The 19,923-nt window shown below is 50.6% G+C and overlaps 1 protein-coding gene across 1 annotated transcript; it reads left to right on the forward strand.

Moving 5' to 3' along the window:
- Window positions 1–18,775: 18,775 nt before the first annotated feature.
- On the forward strand, window positions 18,776–19,711 carry LOC122153036 (olfactory receptor 14A16-like). Its single transcript, XM_042789159.1, has one exon. It carries the CDS (start codon window positions 18,776–18,778, stop codon window positions 19,709–19,711), a length of 936 nt encoding a protein of 311 aa, XP_042645093.1.
- The last annotated feature ends 212 nt before the right edge of the window (window positions 19,712–19,923 follow it).

Consider the following 19,923-nt stretch of genomic DNA (forward strand, 5'->3'; position numbering starts at 1 on the left):
AGCCCTGGGGCTGATGGGGAGGCTGAGACACCTCTCCTTCCTTCCTTCACTCCCCACACTTGGATGGGCCTCAGGAAACATCCAGGAGCCTGGAGGATGCACAAACCTCCTGGTCCAAGGGAGTGGGGCTATGTGTGACAGTGTGTGTGTGAAAGACATGAAGAAGATGTGAGGTGTCTGTGTGAAGATTCCTCAGCATCCCCTGAGGGGAAGGATCCCCATTCCCAGGCTATGGGGGTCAGGGCTTGATCATCCTGCGTGAGGAAACACATCAAGGGCTTTCACAGTTGCCTGAACATTTGATTTTCAGCCTGGCAGCAGTGCCTCTGCCTTCCTGCTTCGTCACCCCCAGAGACAGGAACCTTGTCTCCTCATTCCCTCCATGGGCTCTCCAGTGATGGCCCTCGGTGGCGATCACTGACACCCTCAGGAACTTGGAGGGTTCCTGCTGACTCCGACTTCTCTAGAGGCTTGAGTCAATCCCTTTCCAGGATCTGCAGTTCAGCAACTTGACACCAGAGGGCTCGGAAGCAGCTAAAACGTCCTCAATAGCCAAGTATCTGAGTATCACTGAATTCCTCAGTTCCTATGTGGTGAATTTGAGTGGTTTCAGGAGTGTCGTCAAAGTGAAAAGCTTTCCGTATTAAATGTTAATAAGAAACAATCTCTTCTTTTTCCACTAGTTCCTATTTTCCTGCTTACACACTGAGGGACATCACCTAACTGCAATTGCTACTGATTCTAGACCATCTCCCGATTAAGTCTGAATATGGATGGAAGTCAAGACCCTGTATGTCAGACACTCTCTGGGCAGTGTTTGTCCCTACCTCCAACCCCACATGTCTCTCACCAGCCCCCTGCGACTTACAGCAATACAGCAACTTTGTTCTAATCTGAGATTTCTCCAGACAGTCTGTAGCTGCACGTTTCAGCCCATTCACACCAACTCCTACATGCTGTACTTGGGAAATGAGCTGCACACAGACACAGAAGAATGTTTCTTACTTGTTAAAAAAAAAAAAAAAAAAAAAAAAAAAGAAAAAATGATACCCAGAACTCCTGTTCTGCATATGAAGTCCACCTAAACTGTTCTGAAGTCCACTTTCTACAGTGGAGATACCCTTACACCAAAGAAAAACATATTATTTGTCAAGCAGAGTGCCCAAGAGCCCCCATTGTACCCCCTGCCCCAGACGCTGTCCGCAATCACTCATGGTCACTCACACACTGAAGTTATAAGCTCCCTAAATTCACAGAGGGATGCAAAGAGTCAAAAGAAAGGAAATGCCCTCTTTTGAATAGCCATATCTGCACTCATCCCACTGTATGTGGGCTACAAGTACGTCTTCAAGTAGGCTCTGCAGCATCTGGACCCACTCATTTCTCATTCGCCTCCAACACGGGGCAGCTTGGGTGCAATTGTCCAGGCTTCCTCATCTACTCAAGGGACAGAAATTATCTGTCTTGACTGAGATGCTTTGGCTCACCCTGCCTGTCCACCAGCTCCTGCTCCAGAAAGTCTCCCACCAGCCTGGGGGCACATTTCCCAGTCCCATGCCATGGCCTCATCTACCCTTGTGTATCTTGTGGGCAGTGGTCACCACTTTGTGGGCAACTGAATCAACCCTTGAATGAAGATGTTTGGCAAAAGTTGAACCATTTGCAGTGTTGACCTTGGTGTAATCCATATGGAAGAAGATTTCATTGCCAGAACTTTGACACTGTTCTGTACATTCTCATTAATTTTTTTCACAGGCCATGGACAAAGACCAGCAAGCTGATAGTGCTTTCTCGCCCCCTATGTAAAGAGAGTTGGATACATCTGATTCCTTTTGACAGGTAATATTCGCATTTTTTCATATAGCCCCTGATTCGATTCTTCTCCACCATTGGCTGTTTTCCTCTAGAGTCCTGCCTTGAGGCACAATGGCTTAGGAGAACCTCTTGCTGAAATATGAGGCAAAGAGAACATAAAGTATCTCGGCTCTATTGCCACCAATCTTAAAAAATTTAGTTGCGACCAAGCATTATTCCTGTTTCTTCTTGCTACTGTTCCTGAAGTAATAAAATCTTATGATGAAGCCCGTGAATTCCCATTCAAGTTTCAACTGAATTTTGATACAGAAGACTGCGGTGCTTGGAGGATGCTGTCTTTGAAAACCAGGTACACTTGGCTTTGCTGCCCATCAGTGCTGCTGACCATGAGATCCCGGCTAAAACTCCCCACAATCAGCCAGTTCTGCTTCACTGAGGACCAACATTTGCAGTCCTCTATTCCCCTTCCTCACTGCCCTCAGGAGCTCAGACTCCGTTATCACTGTCCCAACAGCCAGTCTTCACAGCCCTGACCAGCTCTTCCTTGCTTGCAATTATCAGCTCCAGGTTGGCCCATCTGGCAGCTGTGAAAACAAGCTGTCCCCAAACCGCCTGGACTGTTTGCATGCTGCTGTGTTCCAATTCCAGAAAATGCTGGGGCCATTAATGTCCCCAGTGAGGCCCAGGCTTCTCCAGCCAGAGACTTCCTTGGGGTGCTTTGGAAAGATTATGGCAGTTTCTCCATTCATGTTAAAACCAGAGGCCCGCTCTTGTCCCAGCTGACGGCATGAGTGCACATTTGGGTCATAGCACCTCAGGGGTAGCACCAGGCCAAGCTCTGACTTGTCTCAGGGAAACCTGGAACCAAGTGTCCAAGACCCCATGCGTGCAAAGGCTTTTCTTCAGAGCAGAGACGGGCCAGAGCGGACGGTAATGGAAACATAAAGCCAAAACTGGAAGCCAAGAGATTGAGCAAACCCTCCTGTCCCCAAGTCCAGAGAGAAACTGGGCTGGGAAACACAGGCCTGGATAGAAAACTGTTTAAGGATTTCCCCTGGTTACATCCCGTTCAATATATGGCTGGGGTTTTCTTCATCCTGCTGTCTTATCTGCAGATCTTCAGGGTCGTGCTGAGGATCCCCTCTGAGCAGGGACAGCACAAAGCCTTTTCCATGTGCCTCCCTCACCTGGCCGTGCTCTCCCTGTTCATCCACACTGACATGTTTGCCTACCTGAAGGCCTCCTCTATGTTCTCCCCATCTCTGTCTCTGGTAGTTTCATTTCTGTAATAGGTGATGCTTTCAGCATTGAACCCCCTCTTCTATAGCATAAGGAACCAGGAACCCAAGGATGCCCTGAGGAAACCGATCGGAGGTTTTTCAGCAGCCATAGACTCTCAGCCTTTCTCTGCAAATGACCCCTACTATATATCATGACAGCCCAAGAATACCTTTGCTTCTCTATACATTTTAGTCCTCGTTTTTCCAGTTGCGATGATGTGTTCTTCAAAGAAATAGCATTATTCTTTCCCTCCTACTTCAGTATCCAACCATCTTGTGCAACCCAGAGACTTGGTTTCAATAACGAGCTCTCTGTGTATTTAAGCAGAATAAATGAACACACAACTTTTTGCCTTAAATCCATCCTGATCGGGGCAGGAATGAATGGGGAATGAAAACACCTTTCTGGCTGCACCAGCTCAGGGCAGGCCTCTCTGACAGCATGGCAGCAGAAGCTGCCTGAGAACCTCCAGGGCCAGGGATCTTGTGCAGGTCACGAGAGAGGGGATGGCATGGAGGGGCTGCAAAGCCCTCAGGATGTGCTGGAGAGGAGAGCAGGGGATGCTGGGTGACACTGACCTCCTTCTCCTTGTGCCAGTGATGCCTCCCATCTCCGGGGCTGACCCCTCCCTGCCCCCATGGAGCTGCTCTGCCTTTCAGAGGGGTGGAGGCCATGGTGGGAGTACCAGGAACCTGCCTTGGGACTAACCCAGACTGGGCTTTGCTGGGGAGGGAGGTGGAGGAGGGCAGGGGAGGGGGAAATCTTGGAGAAGTTGGGCTTGACTAGAAAGTACCAGGAAGAGAAAAAACAGAGTATAAGTCGTACTGCATGACCACGCAGGGAGAAGACACACCAGGGGATTTGTGGTGCAGAGCCAGGGCTTGTGGAAGGGATTGAAGGCATGCAGGTGCAGGAGAGAAGAGGCGGCTCTGTGCTCTTGTTGGCATGAACAGACCAGGCAGGTGGCCCAGGGCCTTCATCTCCCCCCAGCCTCTCTCACTGGCCATTTCCAGCACTGGCTGCTCACCCAAGCTTATGGGTGAGTCTTTCTGTGAGACCATCTCCATCCTCCTGCTGGTCTCAGGGCCTGTGTGGGGGGACCGGCCAGCCGTGCCCGGCCTCTCTCCTGCCCCAGACCCCAACATACCCTGGAGCAGGGCTGTCTGTAAAGACCAGCATGGGACACAGCTGGGTCTGGGCAGGGGTCAGATGCTGGAGGAGCCTCCAAACCATCATGGACTTGGGAGAAGGGGCAATGAAAACTGTATTGGGGATTGATCCAGAGAACCTTTCAACTATCACAAACCAAATGAAGGAGGTGATTGGGGAAATACAGCACAGATTGCTCAAGGGCAAATCATGCCAATATAACATCATCATCTTCTTCAACAAATAACATCTTCTAGTGACATGGGGAGATCAGTGATGTTGTTGTCCTGGACTTCAGCAAAGCATTCAACACCTTTTCCTACATCCTTCTCCTGGACAAAGTGGCAAGACAGAGATTGGGGGTTTGGTGTGTGAGATGGGTAGGAAATTGTCTCACAGGCTGCACTCAGAGGGTGGTGATCAATGCTTTTACTTAGGCTGGAAGCCTGTAGCATGTTGGATCCCCCAGGAATTGGTACTGGGTCCCATGCTGTTCAACATCTTCATAAAAGTTCTGGATGTTGTGATTGAAATCACCCTCACCAAATTTGCTGATGCCATTAAGCTGGGTGGTGAGGTGGACATGCCAGAAGGGAGAGTCATCTTACAGAGAGACCTGCACAGGCTGGACGAATGGGCCAGCAAGAACAATATGAACTACGAGACAAAGACAAGTCAAAAGTGCTGCACCTGAGTCAGAGAAACCAAAGAGCCCAGTAGAGGCCAGCGGGTGTGTGGCTGGGGAGCAGCCTTGCTGAGAGGGACCTGGGGGTTCCTGGTGGACAGCAAGCTGAAGAGGCTCTGGCAGTGCCCCGCTGCAGCAACAACAGCAAATAGGCTCCTGGGCTGCATCCACAGGGGCGTTACGAGCAGACACAGGGACATGATCATCCCACTCTGCTCAGGCTTTGTCAGGCTACAGCTGGAGTGCTGTGTCCAATTCTGGTCCCCACAATGAAAGAAATCCGCAGGCAGACTGGAGACAGTCCAAAGGGCTAAGGACAGTCATTCACTGGTAGGAACTCCCCAAGGGATATGGTGGAGTCCCCACCATCCCCACCACTGCAGGTTTTCAAGAAGCAATTGGACAGGGTGCTGGATAGTTTCATGTAGGCTCCCTTTCCCACAAAAGTTTGGACCAGAAGATCTTTTGAGGTCACTTCCAACCTGGTCTGGTCTGTTATACTGTGATTCAATGAATATCTCTTTGGTCAGTTGGGGTCAGCTGTCCTGGCTGTGTCCCATCTAACCCCCAAATACTTGCCCATCCCCAGCTACTTGCTGGGAGGAGGAAGAGTAAGAAATAAAGAAGACCCTGATGCTGCACAACCGTTGTTCCACAATAACCAAAACACTGCTGTGTTCTCAACACTGGTTTAATCTCAAACGCAAAACAAGCCACCATAATGGCTGCAACAATGAAAGTTAACCCCATCCCAGCCAGACGAAACACACTTGCACTGGGGGCCCCAAAATTGATACGACAGTGTATAGGTGTTCAAACGAGTGATGAGTGTTTGGTAAATCACTCCCCTCACTCTTCTGGCAGGGCTCCTCTTTAAACACTCCAGGACACTGCTGGCTGCCTTTGCAACCAGTCATGCTGGATTGTGCTGATCGCTGCTGGATCATGTTTTGCTTCGTGACCCCCAGCATGACCAAGTACTTGTCCGCAGAGCTGCTCCCCTGCCAGACAGTCGTCATCTCCTGTCACTGCAGGGTGTCAGTCTCTCCCAGGGGCAAGACCTGGACATTTTCCTTCTTCTGTCCTGTGAAATTCCTGACAGGACAGTCCTCTCATCTGCCAGGTTTCATCTAAATAGCATCCCTAGGGCACAGGAATGGTCCTCTCAATTTACTGTCATTGACAAACACTGTCAGAATTGCCTCCTCTGGGTCATGGATAGAGTTGTTAAATTGCCCAGATCCCAGGAGAGCTCCCTGTGCTGCCCCACAATGCCCCAGTATCTCCCCCTGGCCTCCAGGTATGGTATGACCCCTTCACCACAGCTCTCTGAGCCTCAGCCTCCAACTGGTGTTTCACCTCCCTGTCTGTCGACCCACCCAGACTGTAATGGCCTAACGTGGGTACGAGAATATTGAGGGAGATCATGGCCAGTGTCTTGCTGCATTGGAGGTACATGACATCCACTGTTCTTATGTCACACACAAAAACAGTTACTTCATCCTGCAGGCAATCAGGTTGGCGGGGCATGATTTACCCTTGGACAGTCCCTGCCGACTGCATTTGGACATTTTCTTCTCTTTTAGGTGCCCAGGAACGTCACCCAAGAGGACTCTAACTGACGGCACACTCCTCACCAAAGAGAGCTTGTACAGCCTGTGGTTCCCTGGGTGGCCCTTGTGGGATCTTTCAAAGTTGGCTGCAACATTGGCTTGTCCTCTCCCACAAGAACCCTCTACCAATCCCATGACCTCTTAACAGGCATATGCCAAAGAAATATCCATATTCCAGTCTAACTTCATTGCCACTATCCTGCCTGGTTTACCACATACTTAATTTCTCTAATCTTTCATGAATTTGCACCTGGCCAGGATACAATGAACATTTCTCACATCAACTTTTCAGATGCAGACCCCTGAGGCAAAGGACCTTTCCATTATTCTCCAGATTTCTCCTTCCCTTTATTCTTTGTTCCTTCAGATAACTCTCACCTATGTTGCTCTTTTGAACTTTAGGGAGTAAAGGCTTTCAACAGCCTCGTTGTCTCCTTAGTCAACCCTTTAATTGTGTTTATATCTATCTTTTTGTATTTACCTACTTAAAGTATTTCTCCTGACATTACACCCTGCAGTTGGCAAACTCATTAACGATATCTTGTACTTAGCATATGCTTGCAGAGTGTTTTTACAGTTGGTGAAACTTTATCACACTTTAGATTTTCTTTGTTTCCAAGGAACTAAAACCCTTCTGTGCCTGTGGGCAGCCAGTTCTCTAAGGACAGCAGTGGGAGCTGGTGTAAAGGACCTGTAAGATCCAGCTGCAGAGATCAGTGGAGAAGGCTGATGTAAGGAGAAGTGATGCGAGTCCCAGGGGGCCAATGTGAGAAATGGTGAGACTGGGCAATGAGGAGCCAGGTTGTCCATACTATGTTGGACCCCAAGGGACTGTCCAGACCTCCCAAGGATACACTGTGCATCAATATCAGAGACAGAATGTTGTTATCACCTCTTCTCTAAACAGAAATTAATATAAAATGCTCTTTATAATGAAGAATCATTTTTATTAGATATATTTGGAAATGTTCCTCCTTAACTACATTCCAAAATTTATTCAATTATCTGTACGAGTCTTCAAGACTTAAAGGAAAATGCATGGCTTGTTAGGACATTCTGTATTTTAATGAGCCCCATGGTGTGTTTGGCCCTGAGTCCATGAGCCTCAGATACTGAGAGGAGACTGAGCAAAATACTCAAGAAGTCAAAGTCAGAAGAAAACCCAAAGTACCTTGAAGCATTGATTGGCCCCACGGGGGGCCATTACTGACAAAGCCTCTCTATGGACTCGTTAGAGCAGATAATTGGAGGCTGTGGTTGCAGGTAGGCAAAGGCACTGTGCAGGTGGCTGTAATGATGCAAAACCCCTTGGTTTGTTTTATGAAGCAGAAAGGCCAATCCCTGACCCCCAGGCCCTGTGAAGGCAGGTCCTGTCCCTCACGTGTGGGTCAGGGCTCTTCCTGGGGGCAGTGGGGTGTGAGGGTGAGCAATGTCACGTGTAGGGAAACTGCACAACACCCCCCAGCTTCCCCAAGAAGAGGAGAGGACAAAACAAATTTCAGAACCTGAAAATAAGATTTTATCCTGATAGGCCTCATCAACAGAGGCGACTGCCATAGTTAAGAGGACAAAGAGCTTGTTCTTGTGTGGCCTTTTCAGCTCTTCCAGAGCCCTTGGTCACCACTACTGCAGGCTTCATTCTACTGTCCCCTTTATGCACCTTTTTCCCTTCAGGCTGTTGACATCCATCTTGCTTTCCCACCGAGCTGTCACCCCAGCATTTCTGTACCTTCACTGAAGTCTCTCCACCCTCGCTGGCTGCTCCTTGAAAAACAATGCTGTGGGCTTTTTGAGAGTCCTTCTGGGCACCTCCTATACCACAACGCAACCCTTGTAGTGAGATTTCCTTCCCTCACATCCAGACTGAAGTTTCCAAGCTGCACTTTGTAGGTAGTTAAGGCTTGGCGGTCAGAAGATGTCGTGCTGTACGGAAAGGTAGGACCACTCTCCAGACAACCAATAGCGTTTGGCTTGTCATGTAAGCAGACAGAAGTGACGCTGTAAACCCAAGCTTTATAAGGTTGTGTCACACAGCAATAAATGCCATTTTCCATCCACCACATTGGTGTCTGTGAGCTGATGGCCCGAGCAGCCTGGGGTTGGTCACCGTGCCGTTCCTGAACCAGGTCGCCACACCTCCGAAAGGCAACAAGTGGTGCCAAAACCTGGGAAAAACATCGCCTGGAATCGGGTGAATGGTGGCCGGAGCGGCAGGACCAGCCCGGCTGGGAGCACGCTCCCGGATCAACAAGGAGGATGGAAGCCCTTGTGAAGGTTGTATTACAGTTGCATAAGTTGTGGGGGAAAGTCATACAGGCCCTGCAGAGGGCAGTACAAGCGCAGGAGACCCAGAGGGCGTCGGAGGACTGTTTGTCGGCCACCCCGAGATTGGGAGTTGGGGCAGCCACGCGGACTCCGCGCACCCCAGGCGATGATGATTCTGCTGAGCCTAGGGATCTGTGGGAGGGCGCCATGCCCCCCAATCCCCAAACCCTGACCCTCTTACGGAGGGACAGAAACGAGCAGTGTCCTTCTGGGGTGGGTTAGCCGAGGAGGCCAGGGGCGTTGCGGGGGAACTAGAGTCTGAGGAAGTCTGGGTTAGACCACCACCCTACGCGCCCCAAAATGGCGCCGAGCAGAAAAGGGAAAGGCGGGGTGAAGGTGTCCCCGGCGGGAACAGGGAGAAAGCGCTAGAACTAACAAGCGCACGTAAATGGAAAGGGGAGGAGAATGAAAAGAAGGGTGGTGGGGGCGACCGAAAAGGAGAGGGGTAGAGGACCAATCAGAACGTCCGCTTGGATAAATGCTCTTATAGGGCAAACATCCCGTCGAACAGAAGGCGGGGCGAGCCAAAAGGGAGGGAACAGTCCACCCGCAAGGGAGGTGGGGGGGGCCGGAGCCCAACAAAAGAGTACTGGAACCCGGAAGCAACCAGTCGAGTTCCGACTCCGGATCAGACACTAGCTGGGGTGAGTGGCCTGCAACCGATTCAAACTCAGAGGAGGAAGAAATGGAAATAGATCTAAAAGCCAAAACATCCCTACTCAAATTAAAGAGGAGTTGCAAAGTGGACAAATCCCTCTCACGGATTGGAGGAAAATAAAGATAGCGTGTGCCGGTTTGGCCCCATCAGCCCCGCTGACGTTCCCGGTCCGGGTGACGGATGGGGGACAGAGAGTCTACTCGCCAATAAACCCTAAGGATGTACAAGCGATTGTTAAAGCAATTGCAGATAAAGGGTTTAATTCTGCCATGGTCTCCATCCTCATGGACGGTGTCTTTGGGGGAGACGACATGTTCCTGTTCGATATAAAACAAACTTGCAGATTGATCTTTGACGGGGCAGGGATGATCGTTTTTAAACAAGAATGGGAGGACAACTGTGTGAGGCAATTGGCCCAAGTAGCCGGGGCGGACCACCCGCTACATGGCTCCAGCCTACAGCGGCTAATGGGTACAGACCCTGACAATGATTACCCCCCAGGCACAAGCCCAAGGCCTGCGGGCCCATGAAGTTATGGCAACTACTCATGCGGCCAGAGAAGCCATTCTCACAGCCTCTAGAGTTATCGCCAAACCATCGCCATGGGCCACAATAAAGCAAAATGAAAGTGAGAGCTTTACACAATTTGTGGATCGTCTCCAGACAATGGTCGACTCTTCGGCCCTGCCCACGGAGGAAAAAGGTCCAGTTGTAGCAGAAGTGCTTATGCCAGCAGTGTAATTCAGCAACCAAAGAAATCCTGCGATCACTGCCGGCGGGGTCAAGCATCGCGAACATGATTAAGCATGTCATGAATGAAAAGCATCTAGCCCCGATCCAGGTGGCTGTTCGCACTGCAATAGGTAATGTGATGGCATGTTTTAAATGTGGCCAGGCGGGTCACGTCGTAGTGAATTGCCCTCGATTGGGGGACCCGCCAACAGCACTCCCTTCGCGCCAAAACCAGCCAAGAGGACCGTGTTGGGCCTGCGGAAAGAAAGGGCATTTTGCCAAGGAATGCAGTTCTAAAACTCAGGGAAACGGGAGGGGGAGAGGGCACCTGGGCCGTGCACGGCCCTCTCCCACTTGGGACATGAGGCGGCCCAACTATGCCAACCCCGAAGGGGGCAAGGTGCTCCCGAACCCACCGCCCCCTCAAGAAGTGACCATCTTTATGGTTCAACCGACAGTCCAGCCGGATCTGTCCCTATCTCAGAGGCAGCAAAGACCACCCCTTGGGGGCGAGACCCCTGGGTGGCCCTGGCTGGTAAAATGTGATAATCCACCAGTGGTGTGGGGGATCTGTTCCCTTTATAATACCTCAAATGATACCACCATTAGAGTTCCCTTATTGATCGACACCGGAGCAGATGTTACAGTTATCCCTGAGACAAATTGGCCCCCACATTGGAAATTGGAAGATGCCCCCATGGTGGGTGGAGTTGGAGGACTAACCCGAGCTCGAAAGAGTGCTCAATTGGTAGCAATAACGCTTCACACTGAAAAAGGACTGGAGAAAACTATTACCCTCTTCCCACATGTCATGTCAGGAGTCCCACCCCTGTTGGGAAGGGACGCTTTATCCCTATTAAAAGCCAGGGTGACAAATTTATCATGAGGGCCACTGCCGCACACCCACTTTCATGGAAGTCGTCTGACCCAGTGTGGGTCAAGCAGTGGCCCAAAAGATGGTAAAGTTAAGTGGTGTCTGCTTAAGTCCATTAAACCGGACCTCCAGAATAAAACTAATGAAAATTGTGAGTTTTTGTCCACAGGACCGGATTATCGGACACTCCCGTAACCCGTATGCCCCGGTGGTAAGAGAAGACGACAAGGCGGCAAGCACTCTGTCCGCACCTGGGAGTTCCCTACCTTCCGGCTGCAGAATCAGCCAAACCCAAATCTTACGAGTTCTTGTTGGTTATGTTATGATGTCCCAGTTATTCCTGGTTACCCCAAGTTACACCCCATGATTCCCAGTTACCCCCCAGTTACCAATTGTTCAGTGTGTCTTATGTATTCTGTTCGAGATTGATATATACTCTTTAAAGTTTTTACAGTTTAGCCAATTTAGTTAAGCATAGAGGGGAGGGAAATGTAGGTAGTTAAGGCTTGGCAGTCAGAAGATGTCGCGCTGTACGGAAAGGTAGGACCACTCTCCGGACAGACAATAACATTTGGCTTGTGATGTAAGCAGACAGAAGTGACGTTGTAAACCCAAGCTATATAAGGTTGTGCCACGCAGCAATAAATGCCATTTGCCATCCACCACATTGGTGTCTGTGAGCTGATGGCCCAAGCAGCCTGGGGTTGGTCACCGTGCCGTTCCTGAACCAGGTCGCCACGCCTCCAAAAGGCAACACACTTTGTGGAGCTTTCCTTCTCTTCCCACTACCAAGAAAAGCTCCATCATCTCTGAAACCATCCTTCAAGCTGCAGGCATCTGCTACAGTGCTCTGAGCCTCCACTTTACCAGGCTAAGGAACCCCACGTCCCTCAGCCTCTCCACACAGGCACCAAATTCCATCCTCACAGATCTCCTTAGGGCCTTTTCCATTTTCCCCTCCATTCCTCCAGAACAGGGAGCCCCACCCTCAGACACACTAGTCCAGATGTGGCCACACCAGTGCATGAGTCAAGGGGCATGATAATTCCCTTGTCTGGTTGGCCACACTCCTCCTACCGCTCCCTGTGTGCACTTGGCCTTATTCATGCTGATCATGCCCCGCTGGCTCACATGGCATCCCTTGTAATGCCCAGGCTCTTCTCACGATGGTCAGTCCTGGGCTGTTCAGGTCCCAGCCTGCCCTCCTGTATGGGGTTATTCTCTCCCCAGTAAAGGACTGGCCACTTCGACTTGTAAAACTTCATGAGGTTTCTATTCCCAAATCCCAGAGATTCTCAAGGTCCCCCATGAGTGAATCTCCACTGGGCCAGATTTTAATATGTGCATATACGTGGCTCTCCCTGACATGTGATGCCTCAGACAAGATAAGCATGAGGAATTGTAGGACACTACAGACAAGAAAAGGAGGCTTCTGTGTTCAGTGATATGGCTGACCAATTTAGGAATTTCCCTGGTGATCAGCTCAGAAACACCAAAAGAGCTGTGAGGGAAGAGGAAGGTGGGCGATTTTCATGGGAGGGTGCAGGGATGGTCAAGGGGAAGTAACTCAGGGAGGGCAAAGAGGGAAAAAAGAAAAGGTGAACCACAGGAAATGATCAGGGCTGTTTCAGGGTACCAGCCAAGCATCCCTGCATTTGCGCAACAATGCCTGGAGAGGGACAAGGAAGCCACAGATCACCTGACCAAATGTTGTGGCTTCCTTCAGTTGTTACCAGGAACCTGAATGCTTCCCTTCCCATCATGAAGGCAAGATGTGTGGTGGAAGGAAATGCTGAATCATTTATGCTGGCAACAACATCAAGGGATTCCTAGGCCAAACTCTTGCTCAAAGCAGGGTCACCTATGGGCTCAGAACATGTTGCTCAGGACTTTATTCACTTTGAGCTTCAAAAGCTGCAAGAATGGAGATGACAGAAGCTCTCTGGGAAATCTGCTCCTGTGCATGACTGCCTTGATGGGGAGAAAGTTTTTCCTCCCTTGTTTCAGTTGATGCCCATTGGCCCTCATCCTCCCATCAGGCTCAACAGTGAAGAGCCTGGCTCCATTCTCTTTCTGATATCAAGAACATACAGGAAGGCTGTTATTAGGTCTTCTCAATGCCTTCTCCTCTCCCGGCTTTGCACTTTTGCAGTAAGGAAGGCCAACGACATCCTGGGCTGCATTCGGAGGAGCACTGCCAGCAAGTTGGGGGAGGTGATCCTTCTTCTCTGTTCAGCATGGCTATGATTTGTTGTGCTCAATTCCCTCAGGGTTTTCAACCCCACCAACTTCACTCACACTGTATTCAAAGCTGCCCTCCACATCTTCCACCAGTCCCGCCCTGTCTTCTTGTGAAAAACTCTTCCAGGAGAGCATTCCCCCATGTCAGGTCAGGGATTACCTTCTGCTCTCCCTTTGAACGAGGCATTCTAGCAGAAGGTCCATGTTCTCTAGCAGGGTGTGAGGTTATCCTGACCGGACGACCGTTGCATATTGAGGAGCTGGAGATCAACATAACAGTAAACTTGAGTAGACCCATGGACAATTCCCATGGGAGCGCCCTCTTTTTCAGTCACTACAAATGATGACGAGAAGACTTTTCCTTGTAAGAAAACACTGAAAGAGCTCCTATCTTCCACCTTGTTGGGGACAGTGTTGCAATGGCTCTTAAGACCTCCAAGCAGCTGTCTCCCCACTGCTGGCCGGGCAGAAGGGACCTGGCAGCCTAGCACCCGAGAGGACACCATGTGCTACTGTGCTGCATAGGCCCCTGCTCAGCCACCCCAGCAGTGCTGGAGGCAGGCGATACCTGAGAGAATGTCTACAGCCACGAGAAACCTGAGGGCAATGTAAGGATGGTGTTAATGGTGTAAAGGTAGGATGTTGCTGTCATGCCCAGTGAGCCAAGGAGAATAATAGATGAGGCCATGAAGGTGATCAGCTCAACAATCAGTGTTTCTGCACAGGACAGCTTGATCAAAAGCACACTGTCACAGAAGACGTGGTCCACACGACTGGCATTGCAGAAGGGCACCCTGGCAGCCAGGACAGTGGAGGCAATGGTGACTAGGAATCCCGAAGTCCACAAGCCCAATGGTAGCTGAAAACAAAGGTGACTGCTCATGAGCATGGAGTACTGAAGAGGGTGACACAAGGCCATAGAACAGTCATAGGACATGACAGCCAGAAGGACAAACTCAAGGTAGCCCAGAGGAGAGTAGAAGTAGCACTGAGTTCAGCAGCTTGGATAGGAAGTGGCTTTGCTGCCCATCAGCAAGTTTCCTCTGGCTTTGGATATGACGGATGTCATGATGAAGATCTCCAGACAGGAGAGGTTACAGAGGAAAAGGTACCTGGGCCCGTAGAGGTCTCTTTCAGAGAGGATGAGGGAAACAATCAGCAAGTTTCCCCCTAAGATCACCAGACACAAAGCCAGGAGAGTAGTTGCCATTAGGTGTTCCTGATGTTAGAGGGAGGAGTAGCCAAAGAGAAGGAACTCTGTGATGGTCGTATGGTTCAACATCTCAGCATCCGAGCTGCAATAAGTGAGGGCAGATGGTCATCATGGGAAAGAGCTTCAGGAGGTTAAAAGAAGATGAGACAGAACAAAACAGTGTAGAAGGATAAGACATTCATACAAAGATTGAAAGGAGAACAAAAGAGAGGAGGGGAGAATTAGCCTAGCGCAAGAAGGCATCATTTTATGCACTAAGAGCAAACGTAGTATGGGGGCTAGAGTAGGAATCCACTGTAAACTGTATGTAAGTTCTTGTATTTGAGCTCTTTCCCCAAGAGTCACTTCACAGTCAATGGAGAAAAAATAGGGATTTCTCACTTGTTTTTACTGTAGCTTATTTAAACATGTATTTTAGGCTGATCAAAAATGTATTGTAGTGAAAGGGAAAACACGTCAGTGAAGTGGCTTTAGCCTTTTGATTAGGACAGAAACAGGGAGAAGGCGGCATGAAGACGTTGACAAATGCAGAAGTGTGTGGGAAGTGAAGGAAAGCAGGAGAGTTAGAAAAGAGGGAAGATTTATTCCCTGGAAAGGGTTTGATTATCAAGGAACACCAAAGCCCAACAGAGAAAAGAAAAACATGCTGTGTTCAAAATTGTTCTGTTTTTAAGACTGTCTTTCCATCCACGGTTGACCTTTGCCAGGTAGAACAGAAAAATTATAAAGAATCTTCCTCAGTCAGTGACAACTTTCTTGCTGAAAAACAGTTTGATAAAACATTCTCGCTGTCAGAGGGAAAAATAAGAATTAAAAAGCAAAATAGGAGAGGAAACAAGAGGAAAAATCAAAGGGTGCCATTTTTTCAGGAGCCTCAACTATATCTTCTCATCCCTGAATGTTACATCCCTGGCCATCTCTTCTTTGTAAAGATGAAGTCCCACAGGGCACTTCACCTCACAGGTTTCTCAGTCACCCTTATCAGGCAGTTGTTCCAAATGTGCTCCAAAACCCGCCTGCATGGCTTGCACCTCACTGTATTGCTTTTAATGCTTGCATGCAGCTGGTTCATCTTGACTGGGGTGTCTCTCACAAGAGAACAGTACGAGGAGATGCAGGACACTGCCAATACCCCTCCTGGAGGAACTGTGGCTTCTTGGGGGTCTGGTACTGATAAAGCCGTGGGTCTGGACCCAGAGGGGAAGCAGCCCTTTGGGAGGGAGCTGCAGGAACGCATTTAGCTCTGCCTGGGGATGGACAATGAGTCATCTGGGAGCTGAGGGGTCAACAGGAGAGGGGAGAACATCAGGGACACCACTGCGGTGGGTGGATGTCTGCTACAGATCTCCTGATCAGGAAGAGGAAGTAGATGAGGCCTTCTTCAGACACCTTCTCTCTGCTGACATCCCACCTGATCCATACAGCAGTCGAGTCTCATTGCCAGCCCTTTCCAACCTGTGAGCTTGGGAGGTATTGTACAGTAGTCATGCTCTTGTTATTGCTCATCCCCATAGAATACTACCCCAGGAAGAGTCCTGAGCAATGTGAGAGGAACAGGATCTCCCATCCCAGGGGCTGGAGGTCAGCAATTTGCTCTTTCTCTTAACATAACACATCCAAGTTCACACAGAATCTCTTCCTTTCAATGGCATTTGTCTACCGGTCATAATTTTATCCAGTTTTCTGCTCTAACCAGCCCCTGGGGAGCTTTTGTCAATAGCGTCCTCAGTGGGAGCCATTAACAGTACAGGAAACTTTGGAGTTTGTATCTGATACCTGACTCCTTGAAATGTTTCATCAAATACCTCTCAGTGCCTGAGGTTGATGGAGTTGGCACCAAACCCTCCTGAGGGGTCATTAAAGTGCCTTGGGCTGTTGCTGTGGTGCTGAGCTGGGCCGGGCTCCTGGGCCGGAGGGAGCTCCTGGCAAGTGGGCAGCGCTGCAGAGAGACAGCTCTGCCCAGGAGCAGCTCCTCTGCAAAGCGCAGCAGGGCTGAGGGCACTGCCTGCAGGCACCCAGGGCAGAGCAGCGAGGCACACACAGCTTCAAGGCAGCCTGGGCTGGGAGGCTGCTGAGAGCTCCGAGGAGGAGAAAGCATCAGGGCCCTGGCCACAGTAAGTCTGGGGGTGCAGGGCAATGCAGCTGCAGCTCGGGGAGGGATCTGGGGAAAGCGGCAGAGCCACCAGGAATCTGCCTCCTGCCTAGAGGTGGAGGAGGAGGAGGAGGAGGAGGAGGAAGAGGACGAGCTGCTCCCGAGCAGGACTTCCCTGGTGCCCCCTGCGAGGGCCAGGCCATGAGGGCTGCCTTCTGGCGGGGCCGGCTGCAGGGGTGTGCAGCCGGGTGTGCAGGCAGGGGTGCCCAGGGCTGTCCTTCCCAGCAGGGTCCCTGCACCCAGGGGGCTCTGTGCTGGGGCAAGGACTCTGCCGCCTGCCAGGGTCAGCACTCAGCCTGCCCGGGGAGCTCCCCATGGCACTGTGGGGAGAAGCTTTGGGGGGAAGGAGAGACCCCTGCTAAGGCAGGCTCCTTCTCCTCTCCAGAGGCTGCTGCGTGGATCAGGGATGCTCACAGCTCCAGATATTCCCCAGCTCATTTCACAGTGAATTTATCACAAATACTTCCAGCTCAGAGATTTCATGCTTCTCTTGTTTTTTTCTAGACTCTCTGCTTCCTATTTTCTCTTGCTCATCTTGGTGGGAAAAGGAAATACAGCTGTGTAGATGAGAGCAGGGGCTGACACACTTACACTTTCACAATGATATTTAATATGAACCTCAGTAAGTGCCTTCATCCCCCACCAGCCTACAGAACACACCAGGCATCACCTTAACATTTTCATCAGGGTTTGGGTGGGCTGTGCTTTATGCCCTGCACACACAGAGGCTGCAGGGCAGAGCTGTGCTCACAGGGGCTGGGATGGGGACTGTGAGCACTGGCAGGGAGGAAACATGGGCTCAAAGACAGAACTGCCAGCCTGGACAGCTGGAGGCAGTGGAGACGTGGGCAGGGAGGGAGGGAAATGCTAAGGGAAACCCTGCTGCAGGGCAGACTCCTTCCCTGAGCAACACTCCTCTTGTCTCCTCTGCCACCCAGCACAGCCCTTAGCCCGTGGCTCCTGGCCGTTAGTCACCTCCTGGCCCAGCAGCCCAGCAGAAGGGATGAAGTGCATCTCTGCTGCCAGGGGCCCAGTTCCCGCTGAGCAGGGCCTGAGGGCGACTGTCCTGCATTGCTGCTGTCTGGGAGGTGCTGTGCAGAGCTGCCGAAGGGAAAGGCTTTCCTGAGTGCCTGTCTGTCCCTCTCCTTGTCTTGCTCAGATGCCCTTGGTGTTGCTGACAGGCTCTCTGGGAAGGGGGGTTTCAGCTGCAGGGTCAGGCACAGAGCTTGGGAGCCCTCCTCTGCAGATGTGCCCCCAGCAATGAGGTGTCCCAGCTTTCCTCTAACCCATGAAGCTCTGGGCAATGCAGTCTGTGAGGCTGGGCCAGGAGCTGGCTCTCCCTTAAGAAGTTGCCGTGGTTCGGACCCTTGGCTCTCTCCTTGGGGTGTCCATCCCAGCTGTCTGCTGCTTCCAGGGGACTCTGTGAGCCGTGGGTGTCATTGGCTACAGTGGGGTGCTGAGACTTGGAGAAAGGGTGAGTCATTTGGTGCTCTGCAGTGGATCCCTCTGCTCTCAGCAGTGTCTAGTTGCTTTTCAGGGTAACATGAGAGTGTAATCACACTTGAACTCAGAAAGGTGCAATTCAGGGCAGCTGGGAACAAGACAGAAAGACAGACCAGCTGCCCTCACTCTGCACTAAGGCACAGAAAATCCTCTTGCCTCACTTGACTCACTCTTCTCTCCCTGAGTGCAGCCGAAAACCCTCTCAGCCTGTCTTCTGCTTTCCCCATTCCTCACCACTGGTAGAGCAAATGCTGACAAGCCCTTCTGGGTTAGGGCAGGTTTTTCTGACAGAGTCACACAAAGAGCTGACTCCTTGGCAGACAGCATGCAAAAACCCTTCCCCGCATGAAATGCTTGTCCAGCACCTACCACAGCTCCAGCTACAGAGCTGAAGGAAGATCTCAAAAAAGTGGGGTGCCATGTATTGACAGGGATGGGATAAGGACAGAAGGTGTTGATATTTATAAGAGAAATATACCCTAATGTGTTGTCATCTTTCCTCCTTGAACAGGCTCATCTGTCCAGACAAAGCAAATGTTAAATAACAGATCCATTACCCACTTCCTCCTCCTGGCATTCGCAGACACGCAGGAGCTTCAGCTCTTATACTTCTGGCTCTTCCTGGGCATCTACCTGGCTGCCTTCCTGGGAAATGGCCTCATCATCACAGCCATCGCCTGCAACCACCACCTCCACACCCCCATGTACTTCTTCCTCCTCAACCTCTCCCTCCTTGACCTGGGCTCCATCTCCACCACTCTCCCCAAAGCCATGGTAAATTTACTAACAGACACCAGGGATATCTCTTACTTGGGATGTGCTGCACAAGTATTTCTGTTTCTATTTTTGTTAACATCAGAGTTTTCTCTTCTCACCATCATGGCCTATGACCGCTACGTTGCCATCTGCCAACCCCTGCACTACGGGACCCTCCTGGGCAGCAGAGCTTGTGTCCACATGGCAGCAGCTGCCTGGGGCACTGGGCTGCTCAATTCTCTCATTCACACTGCCAACACATTTTCCCTACCAATCTGCCAGGGGATTGCTGTGGACCAATTCTTCTGTGAAATCCCCCATATCCTCAAGCTCTCCTGCTCAGATTCCTACCTCAGGGAAGTTGGACTTATCATGGTTAGTGCCTGTTTAGTGTTTGGCTGTTTTCTTTTCATCATGCTGTCATATGTACAGATATTCCGGGCCGTGCTGAGGATCCCCTCTGAGCAGGGACAGCACAAAGCCTTTTCCACGTGCCTCCCTCACCTGGCCGTGGTCTCCCTGTTTGTCAGCACTGGCATGTTTGCCTACCTGAAACCCCCCTCCATCTCCTCCCCATCTCTGGACCTGATGGTGTCATTTCTGTACTCAGTGGTACCTCCAGCAGTGAACCCCCTCATCTACAGCATGAGGAACCAGGAGATCAAGGATGCACTGAAGAAGCTGATTCAGTTAGCTTCCTCTCAGAGGCAATAAAGTGCCTTTGTTTCTTCAGAAGTGTTTCAAATTCATCTCTGACACCTACCGTACATTGATCATTTTATTTGTCTAAATCTTTTTTTTTTTTTTAGAAATATCTGCAGTAACTCTTCTTCCTCAGAAACATGAACCAGCCTTTCTGACCCAGAGACCTTTGTGCGTGTGTCTGATAGGACAGTACAGCTGGCCTCCTGTACAACATAACCATA

Source organism: Tyto alba, unplaced genomic scaffold, assembly GCF_018691265.1.
Source record: "Tyto alba isolate M040663 unplaced genomic scaffold, T.alba_DEE_v4.0 Super-Scaffold_15, whole genome shotgun sequence".
Taxonomy (NCBI): domain Eukaryota; kingdom Metazoa; phylum Chordata; class Aves; order Strigiformes; family Tytonidae; genus Tyto; species Tyto alba.